Genomic DNA, 18,045 nt, shown 5'->3' on the forward strand with positions numbered 1-18,045 from the left:
TTACGATTGTATAATAATTTTTTTATTCGCTCGGATCCTCATACCTTGAAAGTTGTTACCCCGACCCAATTACATTCTCATTTATTTAAGGTTACCGTGATTGCATAACAATTTTGTTTGTTTGCTTACACCCTGACATTTTTCAAATTTCACACTGTTTCAAATGTATAGTTCAACCGCAGACCGCGGGAGAGTGAATATTATTTATTATTGTACAGATATCTCTGGAATTAATTATATTTTTGAAAGTACGTATTCTATTTGCGATAATAAAGCATCGTTAAATGTCTACGCGTTGTCGCGCTTGCGAAAGTCGTAATAATGATTTTTCAGCCATAGTACTCCCTTGAATTCACTGTCTGTATTTATTAATTTGTCTCGATTGTGCCGAGAAAACAGCCACGGCTTGTAACAGTTGCGCGGACCACTTTGTGCAAAAGATATCGCTAGCCTCTCCGCGAATACGTATTAAGTGTACCGTCATAAAATCAGTTATGGTACACTTAAAAGTTAGTGAAAGGAAGGAAGAGGATCGTTTTGCGAACGTAATTGTACAAACAAGCTAAAGTAACTTAAATTAGTAGGGCTGCAAACTGTAAGACGGTTTCTGCGGGGAAGCGGTTGTTTTCTTCTTGTCCTATTATTTCTTTAGACTCAATGTTTGGACAGCCAGAAAATTTTTAAACGGTACCTGCATCTCCAATTCCTTTTGTAATTATAACTCTCGCTGCTGCACAATTTAATTGTCGAATCACGCGAAGAACAAACCATTGCGTCGTATGGACTCGAAACTAACTTATTATAAAATCATAAAAATGTTATTGCAAGAATTTATTAAGTAAATTCAGAGGTATGGATAATTCAAGGAAATTATATCATATTACAAAATAATTCAGGGAAATCATTTTTTGTCGATAAATCGATATATTGTAGTAGGTCATATTTGACATAACATTTCCATCAGATATTACAACGAAATGCAATATACTTGAACGATTACACGCAATTGCCAGTGGTTTCATACAATGGCCAAAATATGCGTTGAAAATGGCAAGCTGTATACATTAATCAATTCTGCAATCAGAATTCGAAATTACGAAGGTGCTAAATTTCATTCGTTGCAATTCATATCAAATTTTTCTTTTTAGCAAATATGGACATACATGCAATATTTTTCCACGGATTTATAAAATTATTTCTTAAAAATAAGTGAGTAAATTTTGTCAAAAATTGCTTTACAGGTAAAACTGTAGATAGTGTTGTCTAAATAGCCACGTTGTAATTAATTTCTGTAGAATAAATCGCCTTTAATAATTTTTTAAACATTCCACAAACTGAAGACCCCTTTTTCCAAAAAGAAAGAAAATACTACACATTCAACGGTCTCCAAAAACAGTCAAAAATTTGTTTCGTATATAAAACTACCATAAACTTTTCCAATCACTCCTTAAAAATTGATGTACCGATTCTTATGATTGATCTAATTATTCTTGATTTTGTAATGCTGTTATTTCAAATGTTCTCTTGATTTTTATATAATAGTTTGTAAGGTTAGTTTGTGCGACGAACGAAGTGCAAATACGGGTTCAGACGAACACTGTGTTCATGAAGAGGGGGTTTAATATTTCGCCGAAGAGTCAGGCAGTTCGTTAGGATGAAACGGTCCAATGCGTAACGGAACACAAAGACAGGATTCCAAGTATATTTCAAGGAGTCGCTAAATTTTCGTACCAGCGCCGCCGGGATCGCTGAACCGACTATAATAAGTACGAATGTTGCGTAAAACCGGCTCGAGCAAAAAGGGGACGATACAAAAGATCTATACGTTCTTTCGGAGTCGAGAATTTATCATGTCCTTGGAAGAACCGCGTTTCTCAGATACACGTACTTACATCGCGGGTTCTGAAATATTCCAAGTTTTTCACCGCATAACGACACAATTTGTATGCGCGGAACGAGTGCTAAGGGTGCGTTAATGGCAAGCCTTAAATTAAAGATAACGAATCGTACTAATTCCATAGTTAACTGTTCCGTTCCGTTCCCGTTAAATGTATGTCTCTAAGCTGACCCAGGTAATCCTTAACTTTCGTGGATTAAATTGGCTCCCTAATGAATAATCTGTTACGCTTTTTACGATACGCACGAGTAATTCACGAGCTGGGCGATAATGTATTAACAATGTGAGCTAAAAGGAAAGGATAATTATAAAATTGTAAATTATCAAAATCAAAGACTGTCAGTTCATTTCTCATTTTATCGATTTATGACAGAAATGAGTACATGAAAACAGTATAAACCAGTACCGAGATTGAAAGAATTTATAGTATATCATCATAGTATTTTCAATTTATGAAAAGAGGAAATACATTTTTCACTCAGTACAAAACGAAATATTTCAGGTTACTTTAGAAAGAAAGAAGTTATTTTAAAATTATATCTTTTTTCAAGAGTATTTAGTTTTCAATGCGTCAAAATTGTGCAATTATTAATATTCGCGTTTTGTAGAGGATCGAAACGTTTTCCATCGCAAGACTTGGGATTTTATGCGTTCGCAACAGGGCGACTCTGTAAAATACAATTAAGTGAAAACTGTAATGAAATTCAATAAATTTCTACTTTATATTCGACTCTGAAAGAAGAGATACATAACTACGTTGTGTCACAGTTTGTGGAAGTATAATTAAAGAGGAAATTTGAGTATAGAACATTTAACTATGAATGTTCATTTTTGATGAGTTTTATGATAATTCTGTGTGCCAAAATGAGAAAATCAAAAGTAAGGAAATTACTGACACAACAGCGACCAGTCAATAGAAGCAACTATAGTCACGTACAAGAGTTTTTTATTTTTCATTTACACACTGAACGAAATCAATAACGGCGTATTAATACACGCCCCATCGAATTTCCCAGTAAAGAGGATGAATAATGCCTTTTTCAATATACAAATTTATTCTGGAAAGACACCAACATGTTCGCACACACCCATAGGCACAGCCAGCGAGATACACCGCAGAGGTTTATGCATATTTATTACACACGAATATTTAAAGGAAATGTACTAAAAAATGTTGTAAAGTTCGAGCGGGATATTTATGTCATTCGAAAATCGACGAAATTACCAATACGACAAACAAATCTCTGTTTAACACCTATTTCCACAAATTAGTTTTTACAACATGAATGCGATCCCGTGCACCGCAATGTGCGCAAATGGCGTGTAACGTAAACTAGGTTTAGCAATGGGAATACACAATATTTCGCATAAATAGCTTCAAACTAATTTGATGAATGAAATTGCATACTCGGAAAGGGCTTCAGAATTTCAAATTTTCTGGAATACGATTCGCATAAAAAAATCGTGAAAAATCAGCTTCGATCGCTAAAAAATCCCAATCAATTTCTTTCCATAGAAAATAATTTTAGCTCGACCGAGAAGCATGAGCACAACGAACACAAAGAGCAAGAGCACGCAAAAATATTTTACGGACAATTCGAGCACGCTGGTCGTTCCGTTCATCAAAAGCAAATTCTAAAGATCACTTCAAAAACGCGGCTTTAAACTGGCACTTGACTACTTCGTTCCATTATTTCTCGCCGGCGAGCATGTTAACCGGCCGCGTGCGGAAAGTGCGCTTTCGCCGTGACTGTACAAATTTCATTTACCTGAAAACGAGGCATCCCGCAGCGGAAATACTTATTTTACATTTTCAATTTCTTTTTGCGTACGGGAGCTCTCTCTCTCTCTCTCTCGCGTGTAGTTCTGCCCATCCATCTCATTCCGCGCATTATATACTGGCACGATCGCGTTGCAACACGTTACTGACGAGAGAGAGAGAGGGAGAAAGAGAGAGAGAGAGAGTAAAAAGAGTGGAGAATGAAATAACAGAACGTTCTCATATATCAAATAATTGGAAGTCTGCACGGTGACGAGATCACGATCGCGTGCAGGTCGAAGTTCGCCTCTGGAAGCATGGCGAAACGAACGCGCGATGAAAACTCGCGATAATAACGAGCCGATGAATTCCGGGATAAACAGTGACGCGCTGGTGTGCTCGCCTTTGTCCCTCTTGACGAAGACGTTCCACCGATAATATCTACGACCGGTCTCCGATCCAATTTTTTTCGCAGATACTAGTGTGTATTTATTAACATGCGTGGCGAATAATGTCAATAAATCGTATACTGTAATTTCTCTATATATGTCGCCAAGACCTGGGTGATAAATGTCGCGGAATTATCCCCACTTCTGCGGGGAATACCCTGTGAGGGGCCACGAAGCTCGAGAGTCCTCGGACGCCGAGGAGTGTAAACATATCACGGCTCGGGCATGTCCCGTGTTGTTGACATATATAGAGAATTTGTATTGTGCTTTCAACATTATGGAATTATGTCATAATCATTTTATTGTTATAAATGACACGTCATGGATTCTGGTTCTAGCTATGAAACAACTTTCAAAAGAATTTTAATGGTATTGAATACCAAAAATTAAATTAAGTATTAAATTATATTGAATTTTCTTAATCTTTTCTTGTCTGGTGTCTTCATTATATTCTGAGCTTACGTTTGACTTAATAGGTACGTAAGTAAATTTCAGCTTCTTTTTAACTCTGTCGGAATCTTTTACACCAATTTCTTTCTTTCCCTTTTTCTCCTACTCTGCTACTCCTTTCTTACGTGCAACTATTCCTCTTTTTTTGCACTTCTTTACCTTGTTGAGCCATTACAGCACCATCTCGTTCTCCCTACGTGCTACAACGCCTTCCAGCTTTGTCTTGGCGTCTCTTCTCTTTCCCCATTCCTTCACCTGATGTCTCAAACTTTCTTTTGCTTCGCTAGACATTCCACGCATTCTTCTCTTCTCTCCGAATCTTGTACCTATTATTTTTTTTTTTTGGATTGGTGGATACTGCTTTCGGATTAATTTTTCACACTTTTAAAATCTTTTACCAGATATTCCAGCAACTTGTCTAGTTCACAATGTTTTTAATTAATAACGGACTTTCTTTCGAAAATCTTTTCAAATTGCTTCTCTTGCAATTCTACTGTTCGCTGTCCAGCATTTCCTTTATTTTTACTTGTTTTTCACATAATTTTTTTATGCCGTCCCTTTCTTTTCTCTATTAAGCACTCTTCCATTAAATCACCTAACAATTAGAGCACAAAGGGCGCCAGGATTAAAAGAAAAATTTGTCACACTACGTTGGATTCACATTGATGGTTGTACGAAGAGGTGAGATAGCGTCAGAAAGAATATCGAATATAATGCAGTCGTTCTATCTTGCAAAGTTGGAGAAATTGCAAAAGAAGTTGTCAAAGAGAATTTAAACATTTTCTTAGCATACAAAATTTAACAAATGTCAAATTCAACACGTTGACCCCTGAAAATGGTTGTCAACAACCTATAGAAAACTCGATGCAACGTGAAATAATAAAGAAGAAGCCCTGGTAGGAATGAAATACTACAATTATTTTCTTCGGAAATCCAAAAAGACAATAAAGATTATTGTAAGAAATACGCCCGAGAAATCAAAAGAATTTTTAAGTCCACAGGGGATCCAGACGATTTTTGTATCCGTGATTCAACCTGGAAAGTAGACCCTCATCAAAGTAATACAATCCAGGGACCGTTCAGTCGTTTCACAAGCGTCCTATAGAACTGCACGTATCGAGTCTTCAGTCGCAATAGTGTGGGCGAAATGGTTTCAGGAAACTCTTGATCTTTTTTAACCCCGCGACCATACGCTGGGGACACTCCAACCTCAGCGAAATTTCCTGTACACTGATCTCTACCACTCGGGTCACGAAAACATTGCAACTATGAAATTTTTTGTATTACCTTCGGTCGAGTGAACAACAAATAGTGGACAACTAAATGCTCGTGAAAATTTTCATTTGTTACGATTGATTTTGTAAAAACGACATTCGAGGAACAGAAACACAGATGATCACTATCACATGAATCCCATCTTGAACATCCTCCTCTCGTTATCGTCCTCCTAATCTATAAGCCGATCAACTAAATCAACTGACTGATCAATGTTCTGTTGTACTGACCACGTGACAGGAATCTATTCACTGGCGTAGATTAGTATTAAAGTATATACAGTAATGTCTCGATATATGTCAGAACTTGAGGATTGTGAGGAGACGAAATATCGACACTAACGGTTTCTAACGATTCTTTGACACCAAACGCATGAAACACTACTGCTACTACTTTTACTACCGTTTGATCTCATTTTAATAAGAAAAATGCGGCAAATACATTGCTGAAAGCTACGCAAAGAAATAATAACTCTGCAATTAGTAGGAATACATTTTTCACAGATATCGTGCAGATCTCTTGCTCGTATATCGAGACATTACTGTACTTCTGGTAAAACTAGCTGCAGGAAAACTGGGTTGACAGTAATACCAATCGAAATCACCCGACTTCCAATTCTGGGATTGAAGTTCGGCCATTTCTGAAAATCTCGGTCCTAAGTCTGTCGGGCCGGGCCACCGAAGCGAACGAGCCGACGAAACGTAACAGTCTGTAACTCTTAGAGCTCCAGCTCTCCGGATAAGGCTAGGCGATAACGATAACCAGAGTATTCGAGCAATTCGGTGACTTAGAGAGTGCCGCCGGGGTGAGAAGGCTCGGAAAGAAGTTCATCTCGTTCCGTTATCGCAATATAGAGGGCCGGGGTTCGCCTAGTTGAACCGTTTCTCGCACTACTTACACGCTCGGCTCACACTCCCGTCTGCTCGGCGCGACGCGACGCGACGTGGCGCGTGGCGCGTGGCGTAAAACATATTCAATGGGAAAACTTTTCATTTCCCCGACAAAAGAAGCTTCAACCCCGGGGACCACCGTGTATTTCCATTCGCTACTGATTTCACGTCCCGTTAGAAACACAGAAATCAAGATGCATTTTTCCCGGTACGCCCTTTCCCCCCGGCCCGCGCACAACCAAAAACCCTCACACCTACGCGTATTGTCCAATTTCATATTCAACACTCGCTGCCACTACCACATAACTTTGCGCAATGGCCCCCGACGCCGGCCTGACATTCTTCGATCGTGACCTTCGTTTTTCCCTCAGATACCCCTACCAACGCTGAAATCCCTGCGTTCCATCCCATTTTCCGTCTTCTTTTGCTCAGGTACACCGACTCTCTCCCTCTCTATCGTCGCCCTTTCCACCCCTCCCTTTAGCCGTTTTCGCCTCTTCCGCCAGGAAATATTGCAACCTCGATTTTATCTTAACAGCTAGACGAGGAATTATGTTACGCTATCGAGTCCTCGAGTTGTTCGTAGTTTACGAGCGGTGTCGTTGAAATTTGTTAGCGGAAATTCGCCGAGGCATTAGCGGGACCCTGCTTGTTGATTTTTCGTTCAATGTTGTACCTCTTGCCTAATGATTTCTTTCGCTAATGGGTTCGTTGGAGACATTTTATTTTCTCGTTTAGCCTTGTTCGAAAATTTCGTGTTCGCTGCTGGTTTAAAACCTCGAAAATGGAGTGCTGATATCTGAAATGTTTTATTCTGACACATTCAGATTATAAAAGACGAGCTCCTATAACCTGTAGTATGTACGTTTTGATTTTTAAAAAATTAAAGTCAAATATATCTATACAAGAATTTATTTAATGCAATTAATGTGTATGTGTACACAAAAGTATTCTATGTTCTATATTCGTACTCGCTCTTGTTGTCTCTGTGCACGAATGTAACGATTTGGACACGTGTCTGACATATGGAGCCTTATACTACTTACACTGTATATCTTGTTTCGAACATTTTCCCTTTCTTTTCCGTTTATGCAACCTATCGGGGTTTTTAAAGGGATGATAAAATTGACGAAATTTTATATGTTAAACCAGAACCATCCAATTGAAAAAATGTTGTCCTCACAAGAGTTTACCAATTCAATTCCCGATTATTTTACCAGAGACACTCGCGTCTTGGCATCGTTACGTTTCGTTCTTCTTTCGCAAGTTTACAATGAACACTTTCGCACGCGAACCGTGCCCGTATTCCGCCGGAACATGTTCATCTCAATTTCCATGTGCACGCTGGTTTATTCCCCCAATAATCCCAACCATAATCTTAACACACTGCGGGCCAGTTTTAATAAGCAAACAGTTTTCGACTCGCGTTCGAGCCAAGTGGTCGGGCGAGTGCGACGACATAAAGAATATTATTACATGCGCATACGGCTGGCGTTACGTGCGCGGCAGACTGTGTGCGTTTGTTGCACACCGAATGAATGCACGCCGAGCGCATACATGCAGGGCCTGGGGGGCTGTGTGACGCTCAAGGAAAATTTCAACCAATCCACTCGGATGATTGGAAGGAAACTGGCCAGGAAAATCAGATGTTGGTCGCGGACGCTCCTCGTCCTATTCACCGAAATACCCTTCTGCATTTGAATGCACCTTCGCTACGCGCACTATACCCATAGCCAACCTGATATAAAACGAAAGCACTTGAGACACTTTTTCTGCGGCAAAATATTTTTTTCTTTTACCACGGACAAATGATTTTTAGGTTTGCACGTTATTCGGATGTTTGAAAATCGCCTCGAACTTTCCAATCCGTCCGCTCAAACTTTATTTTACGACTTTGTGCATTTGTGACGAAAATGGTCAAATGCATAACAGTAAAGGCGTTAGAAGAATTGAATTTAACGTTGCAATATTATTTTTGATTTATTCGAATTATGAAAAGAGGAAATGCAGTTCCATTTAGCACCTGCTTTTTGTGCAATCGACTTGCATAATCTTTCTGTTGCATAAAGATCTGCAGTCTACTGATCATCTATAATGAAATGGTAAAAATTACGTGAGATAGGTAATAATTTATAGAGCAACCAAATATAGTCAGCCAAACCTGCGTATGGGAGTGTTTTAATTCCAATATCTAAATATAATTGTACCTAAATTACTAAATTGAAATAAAATTGCCTGGTTATAATAAAAGCGTAAAATAATTATATTATTATTTTACAAGGCAACTAATATGGAGTATGAATAATATTTTAACGGTATAGCTGTCATTTAGAACTTAAGTCAGTGCCTATACAAGTGGGCGAGCGTAGAGCTTCTCGCCCTAAGTTTGTCACATATTACGCTCCAATAAATTACTCTGACGTAATAGACAATATTCAACGGAAGTACAAGCCTAATATTCACGATATTATATTAGAAGTGATGATATATATCAAGGACATACCTATACGAAACAATGACTATCTTGATTATTAACAGTATCTTAGTTATGTGTACACAGGGTATTCGAGATATACGAGAATATATTGTGAAGCTGCTTGCGTAGCTCAAAGGGAACATAGAATGTCCTTTGATACCATATTCGATATACTTCCACTTTGTAGCAATAATGTTGGAGTTCCTGGATTTTCAAAGAGAATGGGGGAGAGTTTTTCCGAACCACGAGATCAACAATTTCTGTTCGCGTAAAAAATGATGAAAAGGTTAGTTTTGCTATACGCTAAAAACGTTGCAGAACGAAATTAGTTGTAAGTTCTAAAGTTCAAAATTTTCCGATCGATTTTATCGTCTTGCGTAAAAAGTTCTACAGAAATTAGCTCTGCTGTATATTAAACACGTTACAAAATAAATTAGTTGTACATGAAATTTAACTAAATTGTGCATTGGGTACGAATACACTGAAAGAAACCTAAATTCGATTCCTGAATTTACGATACTTGCCTCGTCCAGCACATTCGAACGTTGCGGAATCCTCTTCGGAAACAATCACAGTAACACGAAAGACTTATTGCTCAAGTATTGTGTTTCCCCAATAGTATTTGACCTAGAACTTTTACGTTCGCACGCTTAGGAACATTCTATACAATAAACTTTGATATATGAGCGTGCATGATATGACTTTTCCTTATGCCAGAACTTCGTAACTCGTGTTTAAATTTTAAGCTTCGAACATAACAGCCGTCTACTTTCGCGGAAAGTTCCGCAGAAGCTGCGTGAAGTTTTAACCTCTCTTGTTGAACATTTTTTTCTCTATGTAGATGGATCTATTAAAATATTAAAACAGTGAGAGCCCCAGCGGGAGTATAAACTATATCTAATAGTTTCGAGAATTCTCATACCGTTTATCTGTCTATACCTATTTTAATAAATATAGACGTGCAATTAATACTAGATGTATAGCAATCTACTCGTCAAAATCATGGGATCCGAAATTTTTAATTCATGATCATTCAAATCTATTCAACAAAGTTATTCTCTTTAAGCATACATTATGATAAAAATCTTTCTAATTTGATGAAGTAGTCTAAAAGCCTAGTAGGTTTTTAAATCTCTGTGAATCTAGTGTTAATAATGGTAAAATTGTCAGTGATTTATTTGGAGCATAGAATGTAAATGTTTGCAAATTAATTATGAGAGGAAGCATTAATAGTTTCCATGGTGATAGTGGGTTTTGCAGAATCAAGTCCGGATAAAACCATCAAGCAGAATTTTGACCGTGAGAAAATCTGCGCGCTCGGTGTTTAAACGCGGGGTTAAATGCAAGCGACCCCCGGCGTGCAGGTTGTTGTTCAGCAGCGTTAAGTTCCTGGTAACAACGGTGTTGCGCGTGATCATTTCGTTTTCCCCGAAACGTAACGGCAACAATTACACCGCCAGGGAAACACAGCTCGAGCGACCGCACGATGAAACGTACCGGCGGCAATTAAACGGCGTTTAAGGCCAAGCACGTGGAAAATGAACGAGGAGCTGACCGATCGCAATTCCCGTTGTCAGGCAGCCGCTGTGTTATAGGCAGATTCTCGGAATACCGTTCAGACGTTTCCCTTCGACCTGTGTACGTCACTCTTTGCTGCATTCACCGATGCAGCGTTCTGTCGATTCTCGATACACTACTCACAGAAATTCGAAAGGCTCGTCGAGACGTCGATCGAGGACAGCCCCCTTTGTCGGATTTAAATAAGACTTCAGAGCACCACTACCGACAATATCCCCTCCGTCCGTGTTTTCGTAACGGAATTGCATCATTCAATATCAACGTACAAGTTCTCAGCGTCGCGAGCATCGAAAAATACACCGGCGCGGCGCATCTAACTTGCAGACACGAATTACTTGCGCCGGACAAATCAGTTCGGACTGCGAACGGTTTTCTTTTTGCTCGTTGTTGTCCTTTCGATCGTACGAATGTTTTGCTCCGCCGAGTGTCTGCATTTAATCCCACTCCAACTGTTGCAGAAGTTACAAGAGGCTGCGTTGCGTATTACGTAGAACAAAACAAGTTCCACGGTCTCTACTAAACGGAAAAAGTATTCCGACGATCGATTTCCAAGCGTAAATTACAGTCTCGAACAAGATCTCTGTAGAAATATTTTATGTTGTACTTCTATTTTTCAATGGCACGAGGCAAAGATTTTTCAAAAATTCACGTGGGAAGGATGGGACGCGATAACTCATAATATTGCAGTGAATTTAATTCTACCAAGGCCACAGAGAATATCGGCCAAATGTAGAAGTCAATGGGACCCTGTATGAATTAATATAGTCTTCTGGAGAGACTCGCAACACAGCCATATTTAATTAATTGTTATTAACGCTCGATTCACTAATAACTAATTTGAGGAGTATTCGCAGTTCATTGGGAATCAGCGGCCGGACACAGTGTTCGGAGATGTGAATCGGTGCTTAAGTGCTGCAAACCATTTCAAAACGAGCATGAGGGGGTTGCCCGATGGGTACCGCGAAAGAAGACCCGACGCTCCTGAGAATGTTGAAGAGGTCGATGGCCTGATTCAGTCAAATCGACGGACAAAATTGGATGAAATTGCACGGGAAGTAGGCATTGCGCGCGACGCGTTACGGCGCTGCCAAATGAAAAAAGATACCGCTTGGGAAGCGTTTCAGCACGAATGACGAAGGGGAGGAAACAACCCTAACATGCTTACCGGAAAGCGGACGAGCACTTTTTTGAAACCGGAATTCGCTAGCTGATTCCTTATCCTACGCTGAATGATCCTACGATGAAGAGCAATGTCTCGAAAATTCTCTGCGTTGCCTTTTAAGCAGATTTTGTTATTTATCTTTATCGTTTATAGATCAGAAGTAATAGTTGAAAATAACACAGCATCATTTTTAAATCCTTTGAATGTTCCCTATTTTATGTTTTATTTCAGCAGACTAATAATCACTTTGTTTTTGCCCGTAACTTGATTTAGTCACGGAAAGTGATAAAATAAATTAATAGAGCGATAATAATCGTTGATAAATTGGCGATGAAATATGGGGAACAGTATTTATCGCAAATTTGAAAGATTAACGTGTGCACTATACGTACAGCTGACACGGGAAAAGTGATGTTTTTGGAATTAACAAGAGATAGTAACTAGAGTAAAATTTTTCGTAGACAGATTAAACTTTGTATTATGTTGTACCATCGTTTGTAAAACTGTGATAAAGTTTTCATTCATGCTGGGAACATTTTACGAGTTACACTTCATTCCATTTACTGCAGATACAAGGATTTAAATTCACCTCAGAGCATGATCAGATAAAACCTGCAGTAAGGATTGGCGAGTTTTAAAGCTGGCGAACCTGCTGGTAATGTGGGCGCGTAATATTAATAAACGAAGGTGAAATATAGTACCTGTGCTGTTGTACTTTGATTAACGATGTGAAACAATTACCAATGATATTGCAGTAATGTTAAAGTTCGCGTCTCTTTAAGTAAATTCCGAATTTGAAGTAAGTTTGAGTGATGCATTTTACAATAAATATTCAATGTTGAAACATTCACTAGATTTAATGAAATGCCTTCCCTTATTCATTTTTATCCATTCTCCACTCTTAAATGCATACAAATGAATATCATATGAAATACCTATCTAATTTATGTAGTTAACTGACGAAAAATTTGAGGCAAAGTAAAGTGAAAAAATAAGAACTGCTCTGCTGTGGATATTTCATAACGTTGCATAGTTTAATTTCGTAGAATTATTTAACATAACAGTCCGTTACTCATGCAACGGGGCAAGTTCCGATCTGTTATACTTCAACTCTTTGTTTCTAGGGAAAAATTCGTTTTCTCCTGAAGGAAGCATTAAAGTTGATTTAATGAGGATATTAAAACAAATGACGCTACTAAAATTCCATTCGATTAAAAAGTTTCCGCAGGTTTATAGGGATTTCGTTTTAGCAGTTGAGAGAATTTTATTACGCATAAATTGAAAGAAAAAATAAATTAAACAACAATGTACAACTAACTTTGGCTTTAATATATTCGCTGCCGTGCCAGTCGCCAGTGACCGACACGGAACTTTTTGTCGACGCCGCATTGATAATAAACCGCGAAACAGACGCGTTCGTTGCTTTAAAATATTCAGTCGTGAGTTAACAGAAAAATTAAATAATTCTATCCCAGGTAATGCTATTAACATTTCTGCCTTAAAAATTTAATAGACACAAAATTTTATTTTCGGTAATGTTATACATTTATTTATCGATATCTAATATAATTATGTCTGATATAATTATGTTACTCGGTCCATTGAAATGTACAATTAGCATGACCGGAAAATTAGTCAAAATAGATCCCACTGTGATTATGTTAATTGAAATTATTGGGTGTACCAATTAATTCGTGGCTCTCAATCGATTGTAATTTAAAAATCTAATCAATCGTAATTTATTGGCAGTGCCAACCCTCAAAATAAGAAAACATTTTCAAAGATTACTAGGTGAGATATACCTACAAGCGTTACTGTATACTTTCCATAACTCGAGGATGGCAATAAAAAATATAAAAAATTCAGGATCTCCAACAATCGGTAACGCATAACTTCGATCATACAGAAATAAATTAACAGTCGCGCATCGTCCTCAAAGTGTACCTTTTACTCGAACAAATTTTTCAGAAATCTCTCTACACGCTCGAATTCAGTATCGAATAATACCCTGATCAAACTGTAACATATTTTTCCGTGACCAATAGTTTCCGGACACAAACAACCCCAAATCTGAGAGTCATTTCCATCCCCCGGAATATAAACGAAGGTAGTCGAAAAACGTGGGCGTACACATACACGTGTCGAATATTTGCCGAGTTCTACATTACATGTAAATTTCAGGGAGCCCGGGATGGGTCACTTGGGGGTAACGCCCCTGTAAATAAATCCTCCTAAACCGCTCGTAATCGAATCGTGTCATCGGGGTAGCGGGCACCATCTATTTTCATAGCAATGAAAGCGCATATGAAACACACAGAAGCCGGGATGCGGATGATATTCGGCTGGTGCAACAGCGTCATCCCTGTAACGAGGGAAATATTGCGCGATCGTTCGCGTTCGCGCTTCCGCGATTTAGTTATTTTTCCGACAAATTCGATTGCTGCGATTTCTGTTGTCCATGAATTATTGGTTGCCGCGTGGCGGCTCTGCAAACGTGCTTCTGCACAAAATAATAAGACACTTTACGAATTTATACAGGATCTATCTAGCGTATTATTACCTATATTATCTATATAGTGTATATTTGAACTTGTAGCATTTTTCGGGGAAATAGGTTTTCAGTTCCTTCCCCTGGCGTAAAATGAAGGATTGAGAAGATATAGAGAAATCAAGCATTAAAATGAGTCCAAGTTCGTTGCTGTACCATTTTCTTTCACGAAACTATTAACCCTTTGCACTCGAAGCTATTTTAACTCCAAAACGAAACATTTCTTCCGACCTAGAATATTTCCCTTCTGTATATTCTTCTTCGTGTTATACTTACGAAAATGGTGCAATTTATTCGTACAATACTGAAGTGTTTAGTAATTCATTAAATACAAACAAATTTAATAAGGTAAACAATTCGAGTGCTAAGGGTTGAACGTTCGGAATTTTTCGAGAGTCGGACATTTAGTGTTCGAATGCCTTTTTCGGATTCGCGGTAAACATGTAAAGCGTCTTATTACTTTGTCGATCACTGTAGACGGCAATTGTCGCCAAACGGGGCCGCTTTAGAGGCTGTCCACATGCTCACATGTACACAATCGACGCGTGGATACGTGGACGCATAGACACACAGCCACAGAGTCGCGTTCGCGCTCGTGAAATCGATCGCAACTGTCCGTTCCCGTGCTTTTCACAAGGACAAGCAGAATTCCGGGAACGTCCGATCCTCGTCGTCGGACAACGGAACGAACTCGTCGATCAATCGGCACACTAATGGCGGAATTCGGGCACACCACTCTCGATCCACTCCGTGCAAATTGTATTTGAAGGTACGTCAAGCGGAGCTCAGGATCGCGGTTGCCAAATTCTACATTGCCTTTTGATGGGACGCCGCGCCCGAAGGGCTCGAAAACGCGGTACGCATCGGACGGGGCCCTGGTCTCGGATTCTTTTTCGCATTACCGGTTCGCGACGCCGTTAAATTAACGTTTAACGGACACACACGTACACACGTACCCCCACCACAACGCACGGCAGTCGAACGACGTCGATTGTTCCCGATTTCCCATGGTTTTTCACCCTTTTCCTCCGTTCCCGTGCGGCGAAAGCACGGGAAAAGAAGCGGTCGATCGAATCGAATCGCTCGAAATAGGTGCCGATTTTTCATCCGGCGAACGCCTGTTCTTTTTTTTTTTTTTGCTCTTTCTTCAATTCAGTTGGTCGGGCTGACGGGCTTTTCTTCCGCAAACTCGCGTGTTTGATAATATGTCTGCCGCATGCACGTGACCTTCGGGACCCTTCCCAATATTTCCGCGTCGATATCCGCGATGCGAAGCACCGTGGCCCTTTCGTCGAGAGTGTTCCACAAGCCGTGGTACCGTATACTCCGGAGAAATTCGTTTTTGAACCTAATACCGCGCTCAGAGATTGGCACGCGTGGTCCCCAGCTGCTGTTCTACTCCTTTCCACCGTGTGCTTTTATTTAACAAGTAGTTGCTGCATTTGTAATTGCATATTTTAGAGAAATATAGCGTCCTGTCCAGTGAACGAACAAGTATCAAACGGAGAAGTAACGTTTGTAGATCGGGCATGTTCTGTAAAGAAAGTATGCACGTGCACGTGAACTTTCCTTTATAGGAAATTGCTGCAAACATAGTTTTTCGGAGTTGCAACGTTTCGCGTGAACGTTTAACAGAAATATAAAATGTAACCGAGGCAACGTTGTATCTGTTGGGAAAAGTTCCACTAATTGCAATTAATGTAACCGTTCGCAACAACGGACGTGAGACAGTTTGGACAGAATCGTTGCACTTCGAATAATTTACAATCCTTTTTTTTTTCATCCACCCGTTAGCACAATTAGAGCGGGCCGAACGAATTTTTAATCACGCGATGTACGCAAGTGCTGCTTAACCAGGTCATCGCAGAAACCGACGTCCTTGCCGGACAAAAAGAGTTGTAATTTCGACTTAATGGTTTCGCGTGAAAGGAAACTGCGAAACCATTAAGAAAAATAATTAAGTCAATTACGTCAACAAGCTCGCAGTGATATGAGCGTAAAAGGAAGAATGTCTGCATTCGAAATGCGGCTGTTCAGCTTTTCAGGGATGGGAAAGGATGTTGTTTAAAGACCCGGCGCGAATGGAAACTGGGTCAGAAGCAAGAATTGCCGCCATATTTCTTTTGCGCGATGTGCCCCGCGTATATCACGCCAAGAATTAATTACAAGAAACTGAACAAAAATCGCGGTGTTTTCCTGGGGATTTCATTCATCAGCAGAGACCATGCCCCAGCTGTATGGCCCGAACTTAATTTTCAAATGCTCGTCAATCAAATGTTCCAGTGCCTTTTGTTGCCGGAACTTTCCTTATTGCTTCCATAATTATCAATAGTTTCAGTTCGATAAAATTGCTGACACGGAAAATGGACTTTTGGCGAATTTTTATTAATTGGAATTATCGAGATTGCGAATATTTATGCAAACTGGAGTTCCTTTGTAGCACTTTATAGCGACCGGAATCGCACTGAAATTGATTTAATGCACCCAAGCTTTTATTAAGTTAGAAATCGAACCGAAATCCGGTTAAGCTATATTAAACTTCTCACTAGATCCAGTTTTAGACAGTCGTGCGCGCTGTAACTGCATTACATCCACAGTTTAATTATTACATGGTTGGAAACATGCTTCTAATGGCTTAGTGCACATCGTAAGTATACTGTGGGTTCTTGCGCACTTATAACAGCTAAAATTTTACGAATAACAATAATGTGTAAAACAGAGTGTTATCAGAGAAATTATTAGAGAACGCAGCGTACGCAGGAGATTTATATTTTGCATAAATATTCGCACGTAATAAGTAGACTGCGGATTTTATACATTTACGAGAAGAATGAGTAGGTGGCAGTTAGAACGGTGAAAAAATTAGAAGTACTGATGGGATAGCAATATATTTTTTTCTTCTGAATTTATTGAAATTATTAGAGCAAGAAAGAAATTTCTATGTGACGTCTCTTCCTTGCAACGTATTCAGGGGATTTCTATTTTGCATGAAAATCCGCAGTCGTGGCAACAGTTGAGATGGAGAGAATTGTGTGAAACTTACTCGTTCGGTAGGTCGGACGTATGATACAAATTTAAATCCTGGAAAATCACTTGGACCCGTTCCTTGCCGCGTCCTTTGAAGTCGAATGTACAGTGCGACCTGGCTGGATAAGGATTCGGATATCCTGGCGACATGACCACCCCTGTTTTCGTCATGTCACTATTGAAGATCGCGTCGCACCGTGACGCTGCAAGCAAAAGGATAATAAAATAGATAGAGGCCGAGATACAGTGGCATCACGCTAAACAACAAAGAAAAAGTGGTGCGAGCTTACAAGAATAATTAATTAACGCTCGAACGGTGATAAAGCCGTACCCAATTAAATTCTAACGGACATCCCCCTCGTTAGTGCGAACACTTTTACGGGCGCAAATAAATCGTTCCGATTCTTTCAGTTTTTTTTAAACCTAACAATAAGTTTAGTTACTACCTAAATCTCTTTGCCGCTTAAAATATTATATTTCTAACGTAGTCCCATTTCTCTATACTCGCGAATTTTGTTAATATTTTCGATCGTA

The 18,045-nt window shown here is 39.3% G+C and overlaps 1 protein-coding gene across 1 annotated transcript in view; it reads right to left on the reverse strand.

The window, feature by feature from the left end:
* Sol1 overlaps positions 1–18,045 on the reverse strand; it is a 575,562-nt gene that overhangs the window by 53,976 nt on the left and 503,541 nt on the right. The window contains exon 9 of the mRNA XM_076794675.1: positions 17,528–17,714. Coding sequence (XP_076650790.1) covers positions 17,528–17,714 — 187 coding nt within the window. The remainder of the gene's footprint in view (positions 1–17,527; positions 17,715–18,045) is intronic.

The sequence above is a fragment of the Halictus rubicundus genome, chromosome 10 (genome assembly GCF_050948215.1).
Source record: "Halictus rubicundus isolate RS-2024b chromosome 10, iyHalRubi1_principal, whole genome shotgun sequence".
In the NCBI taxonomy this organism is placed as follows: domain Eukaryota; kingdom Metazoa; phylum Arthropoda; class Insecta; order Hymenoptera; family Halictidae; genus Halictus; species Halictus rubicundus.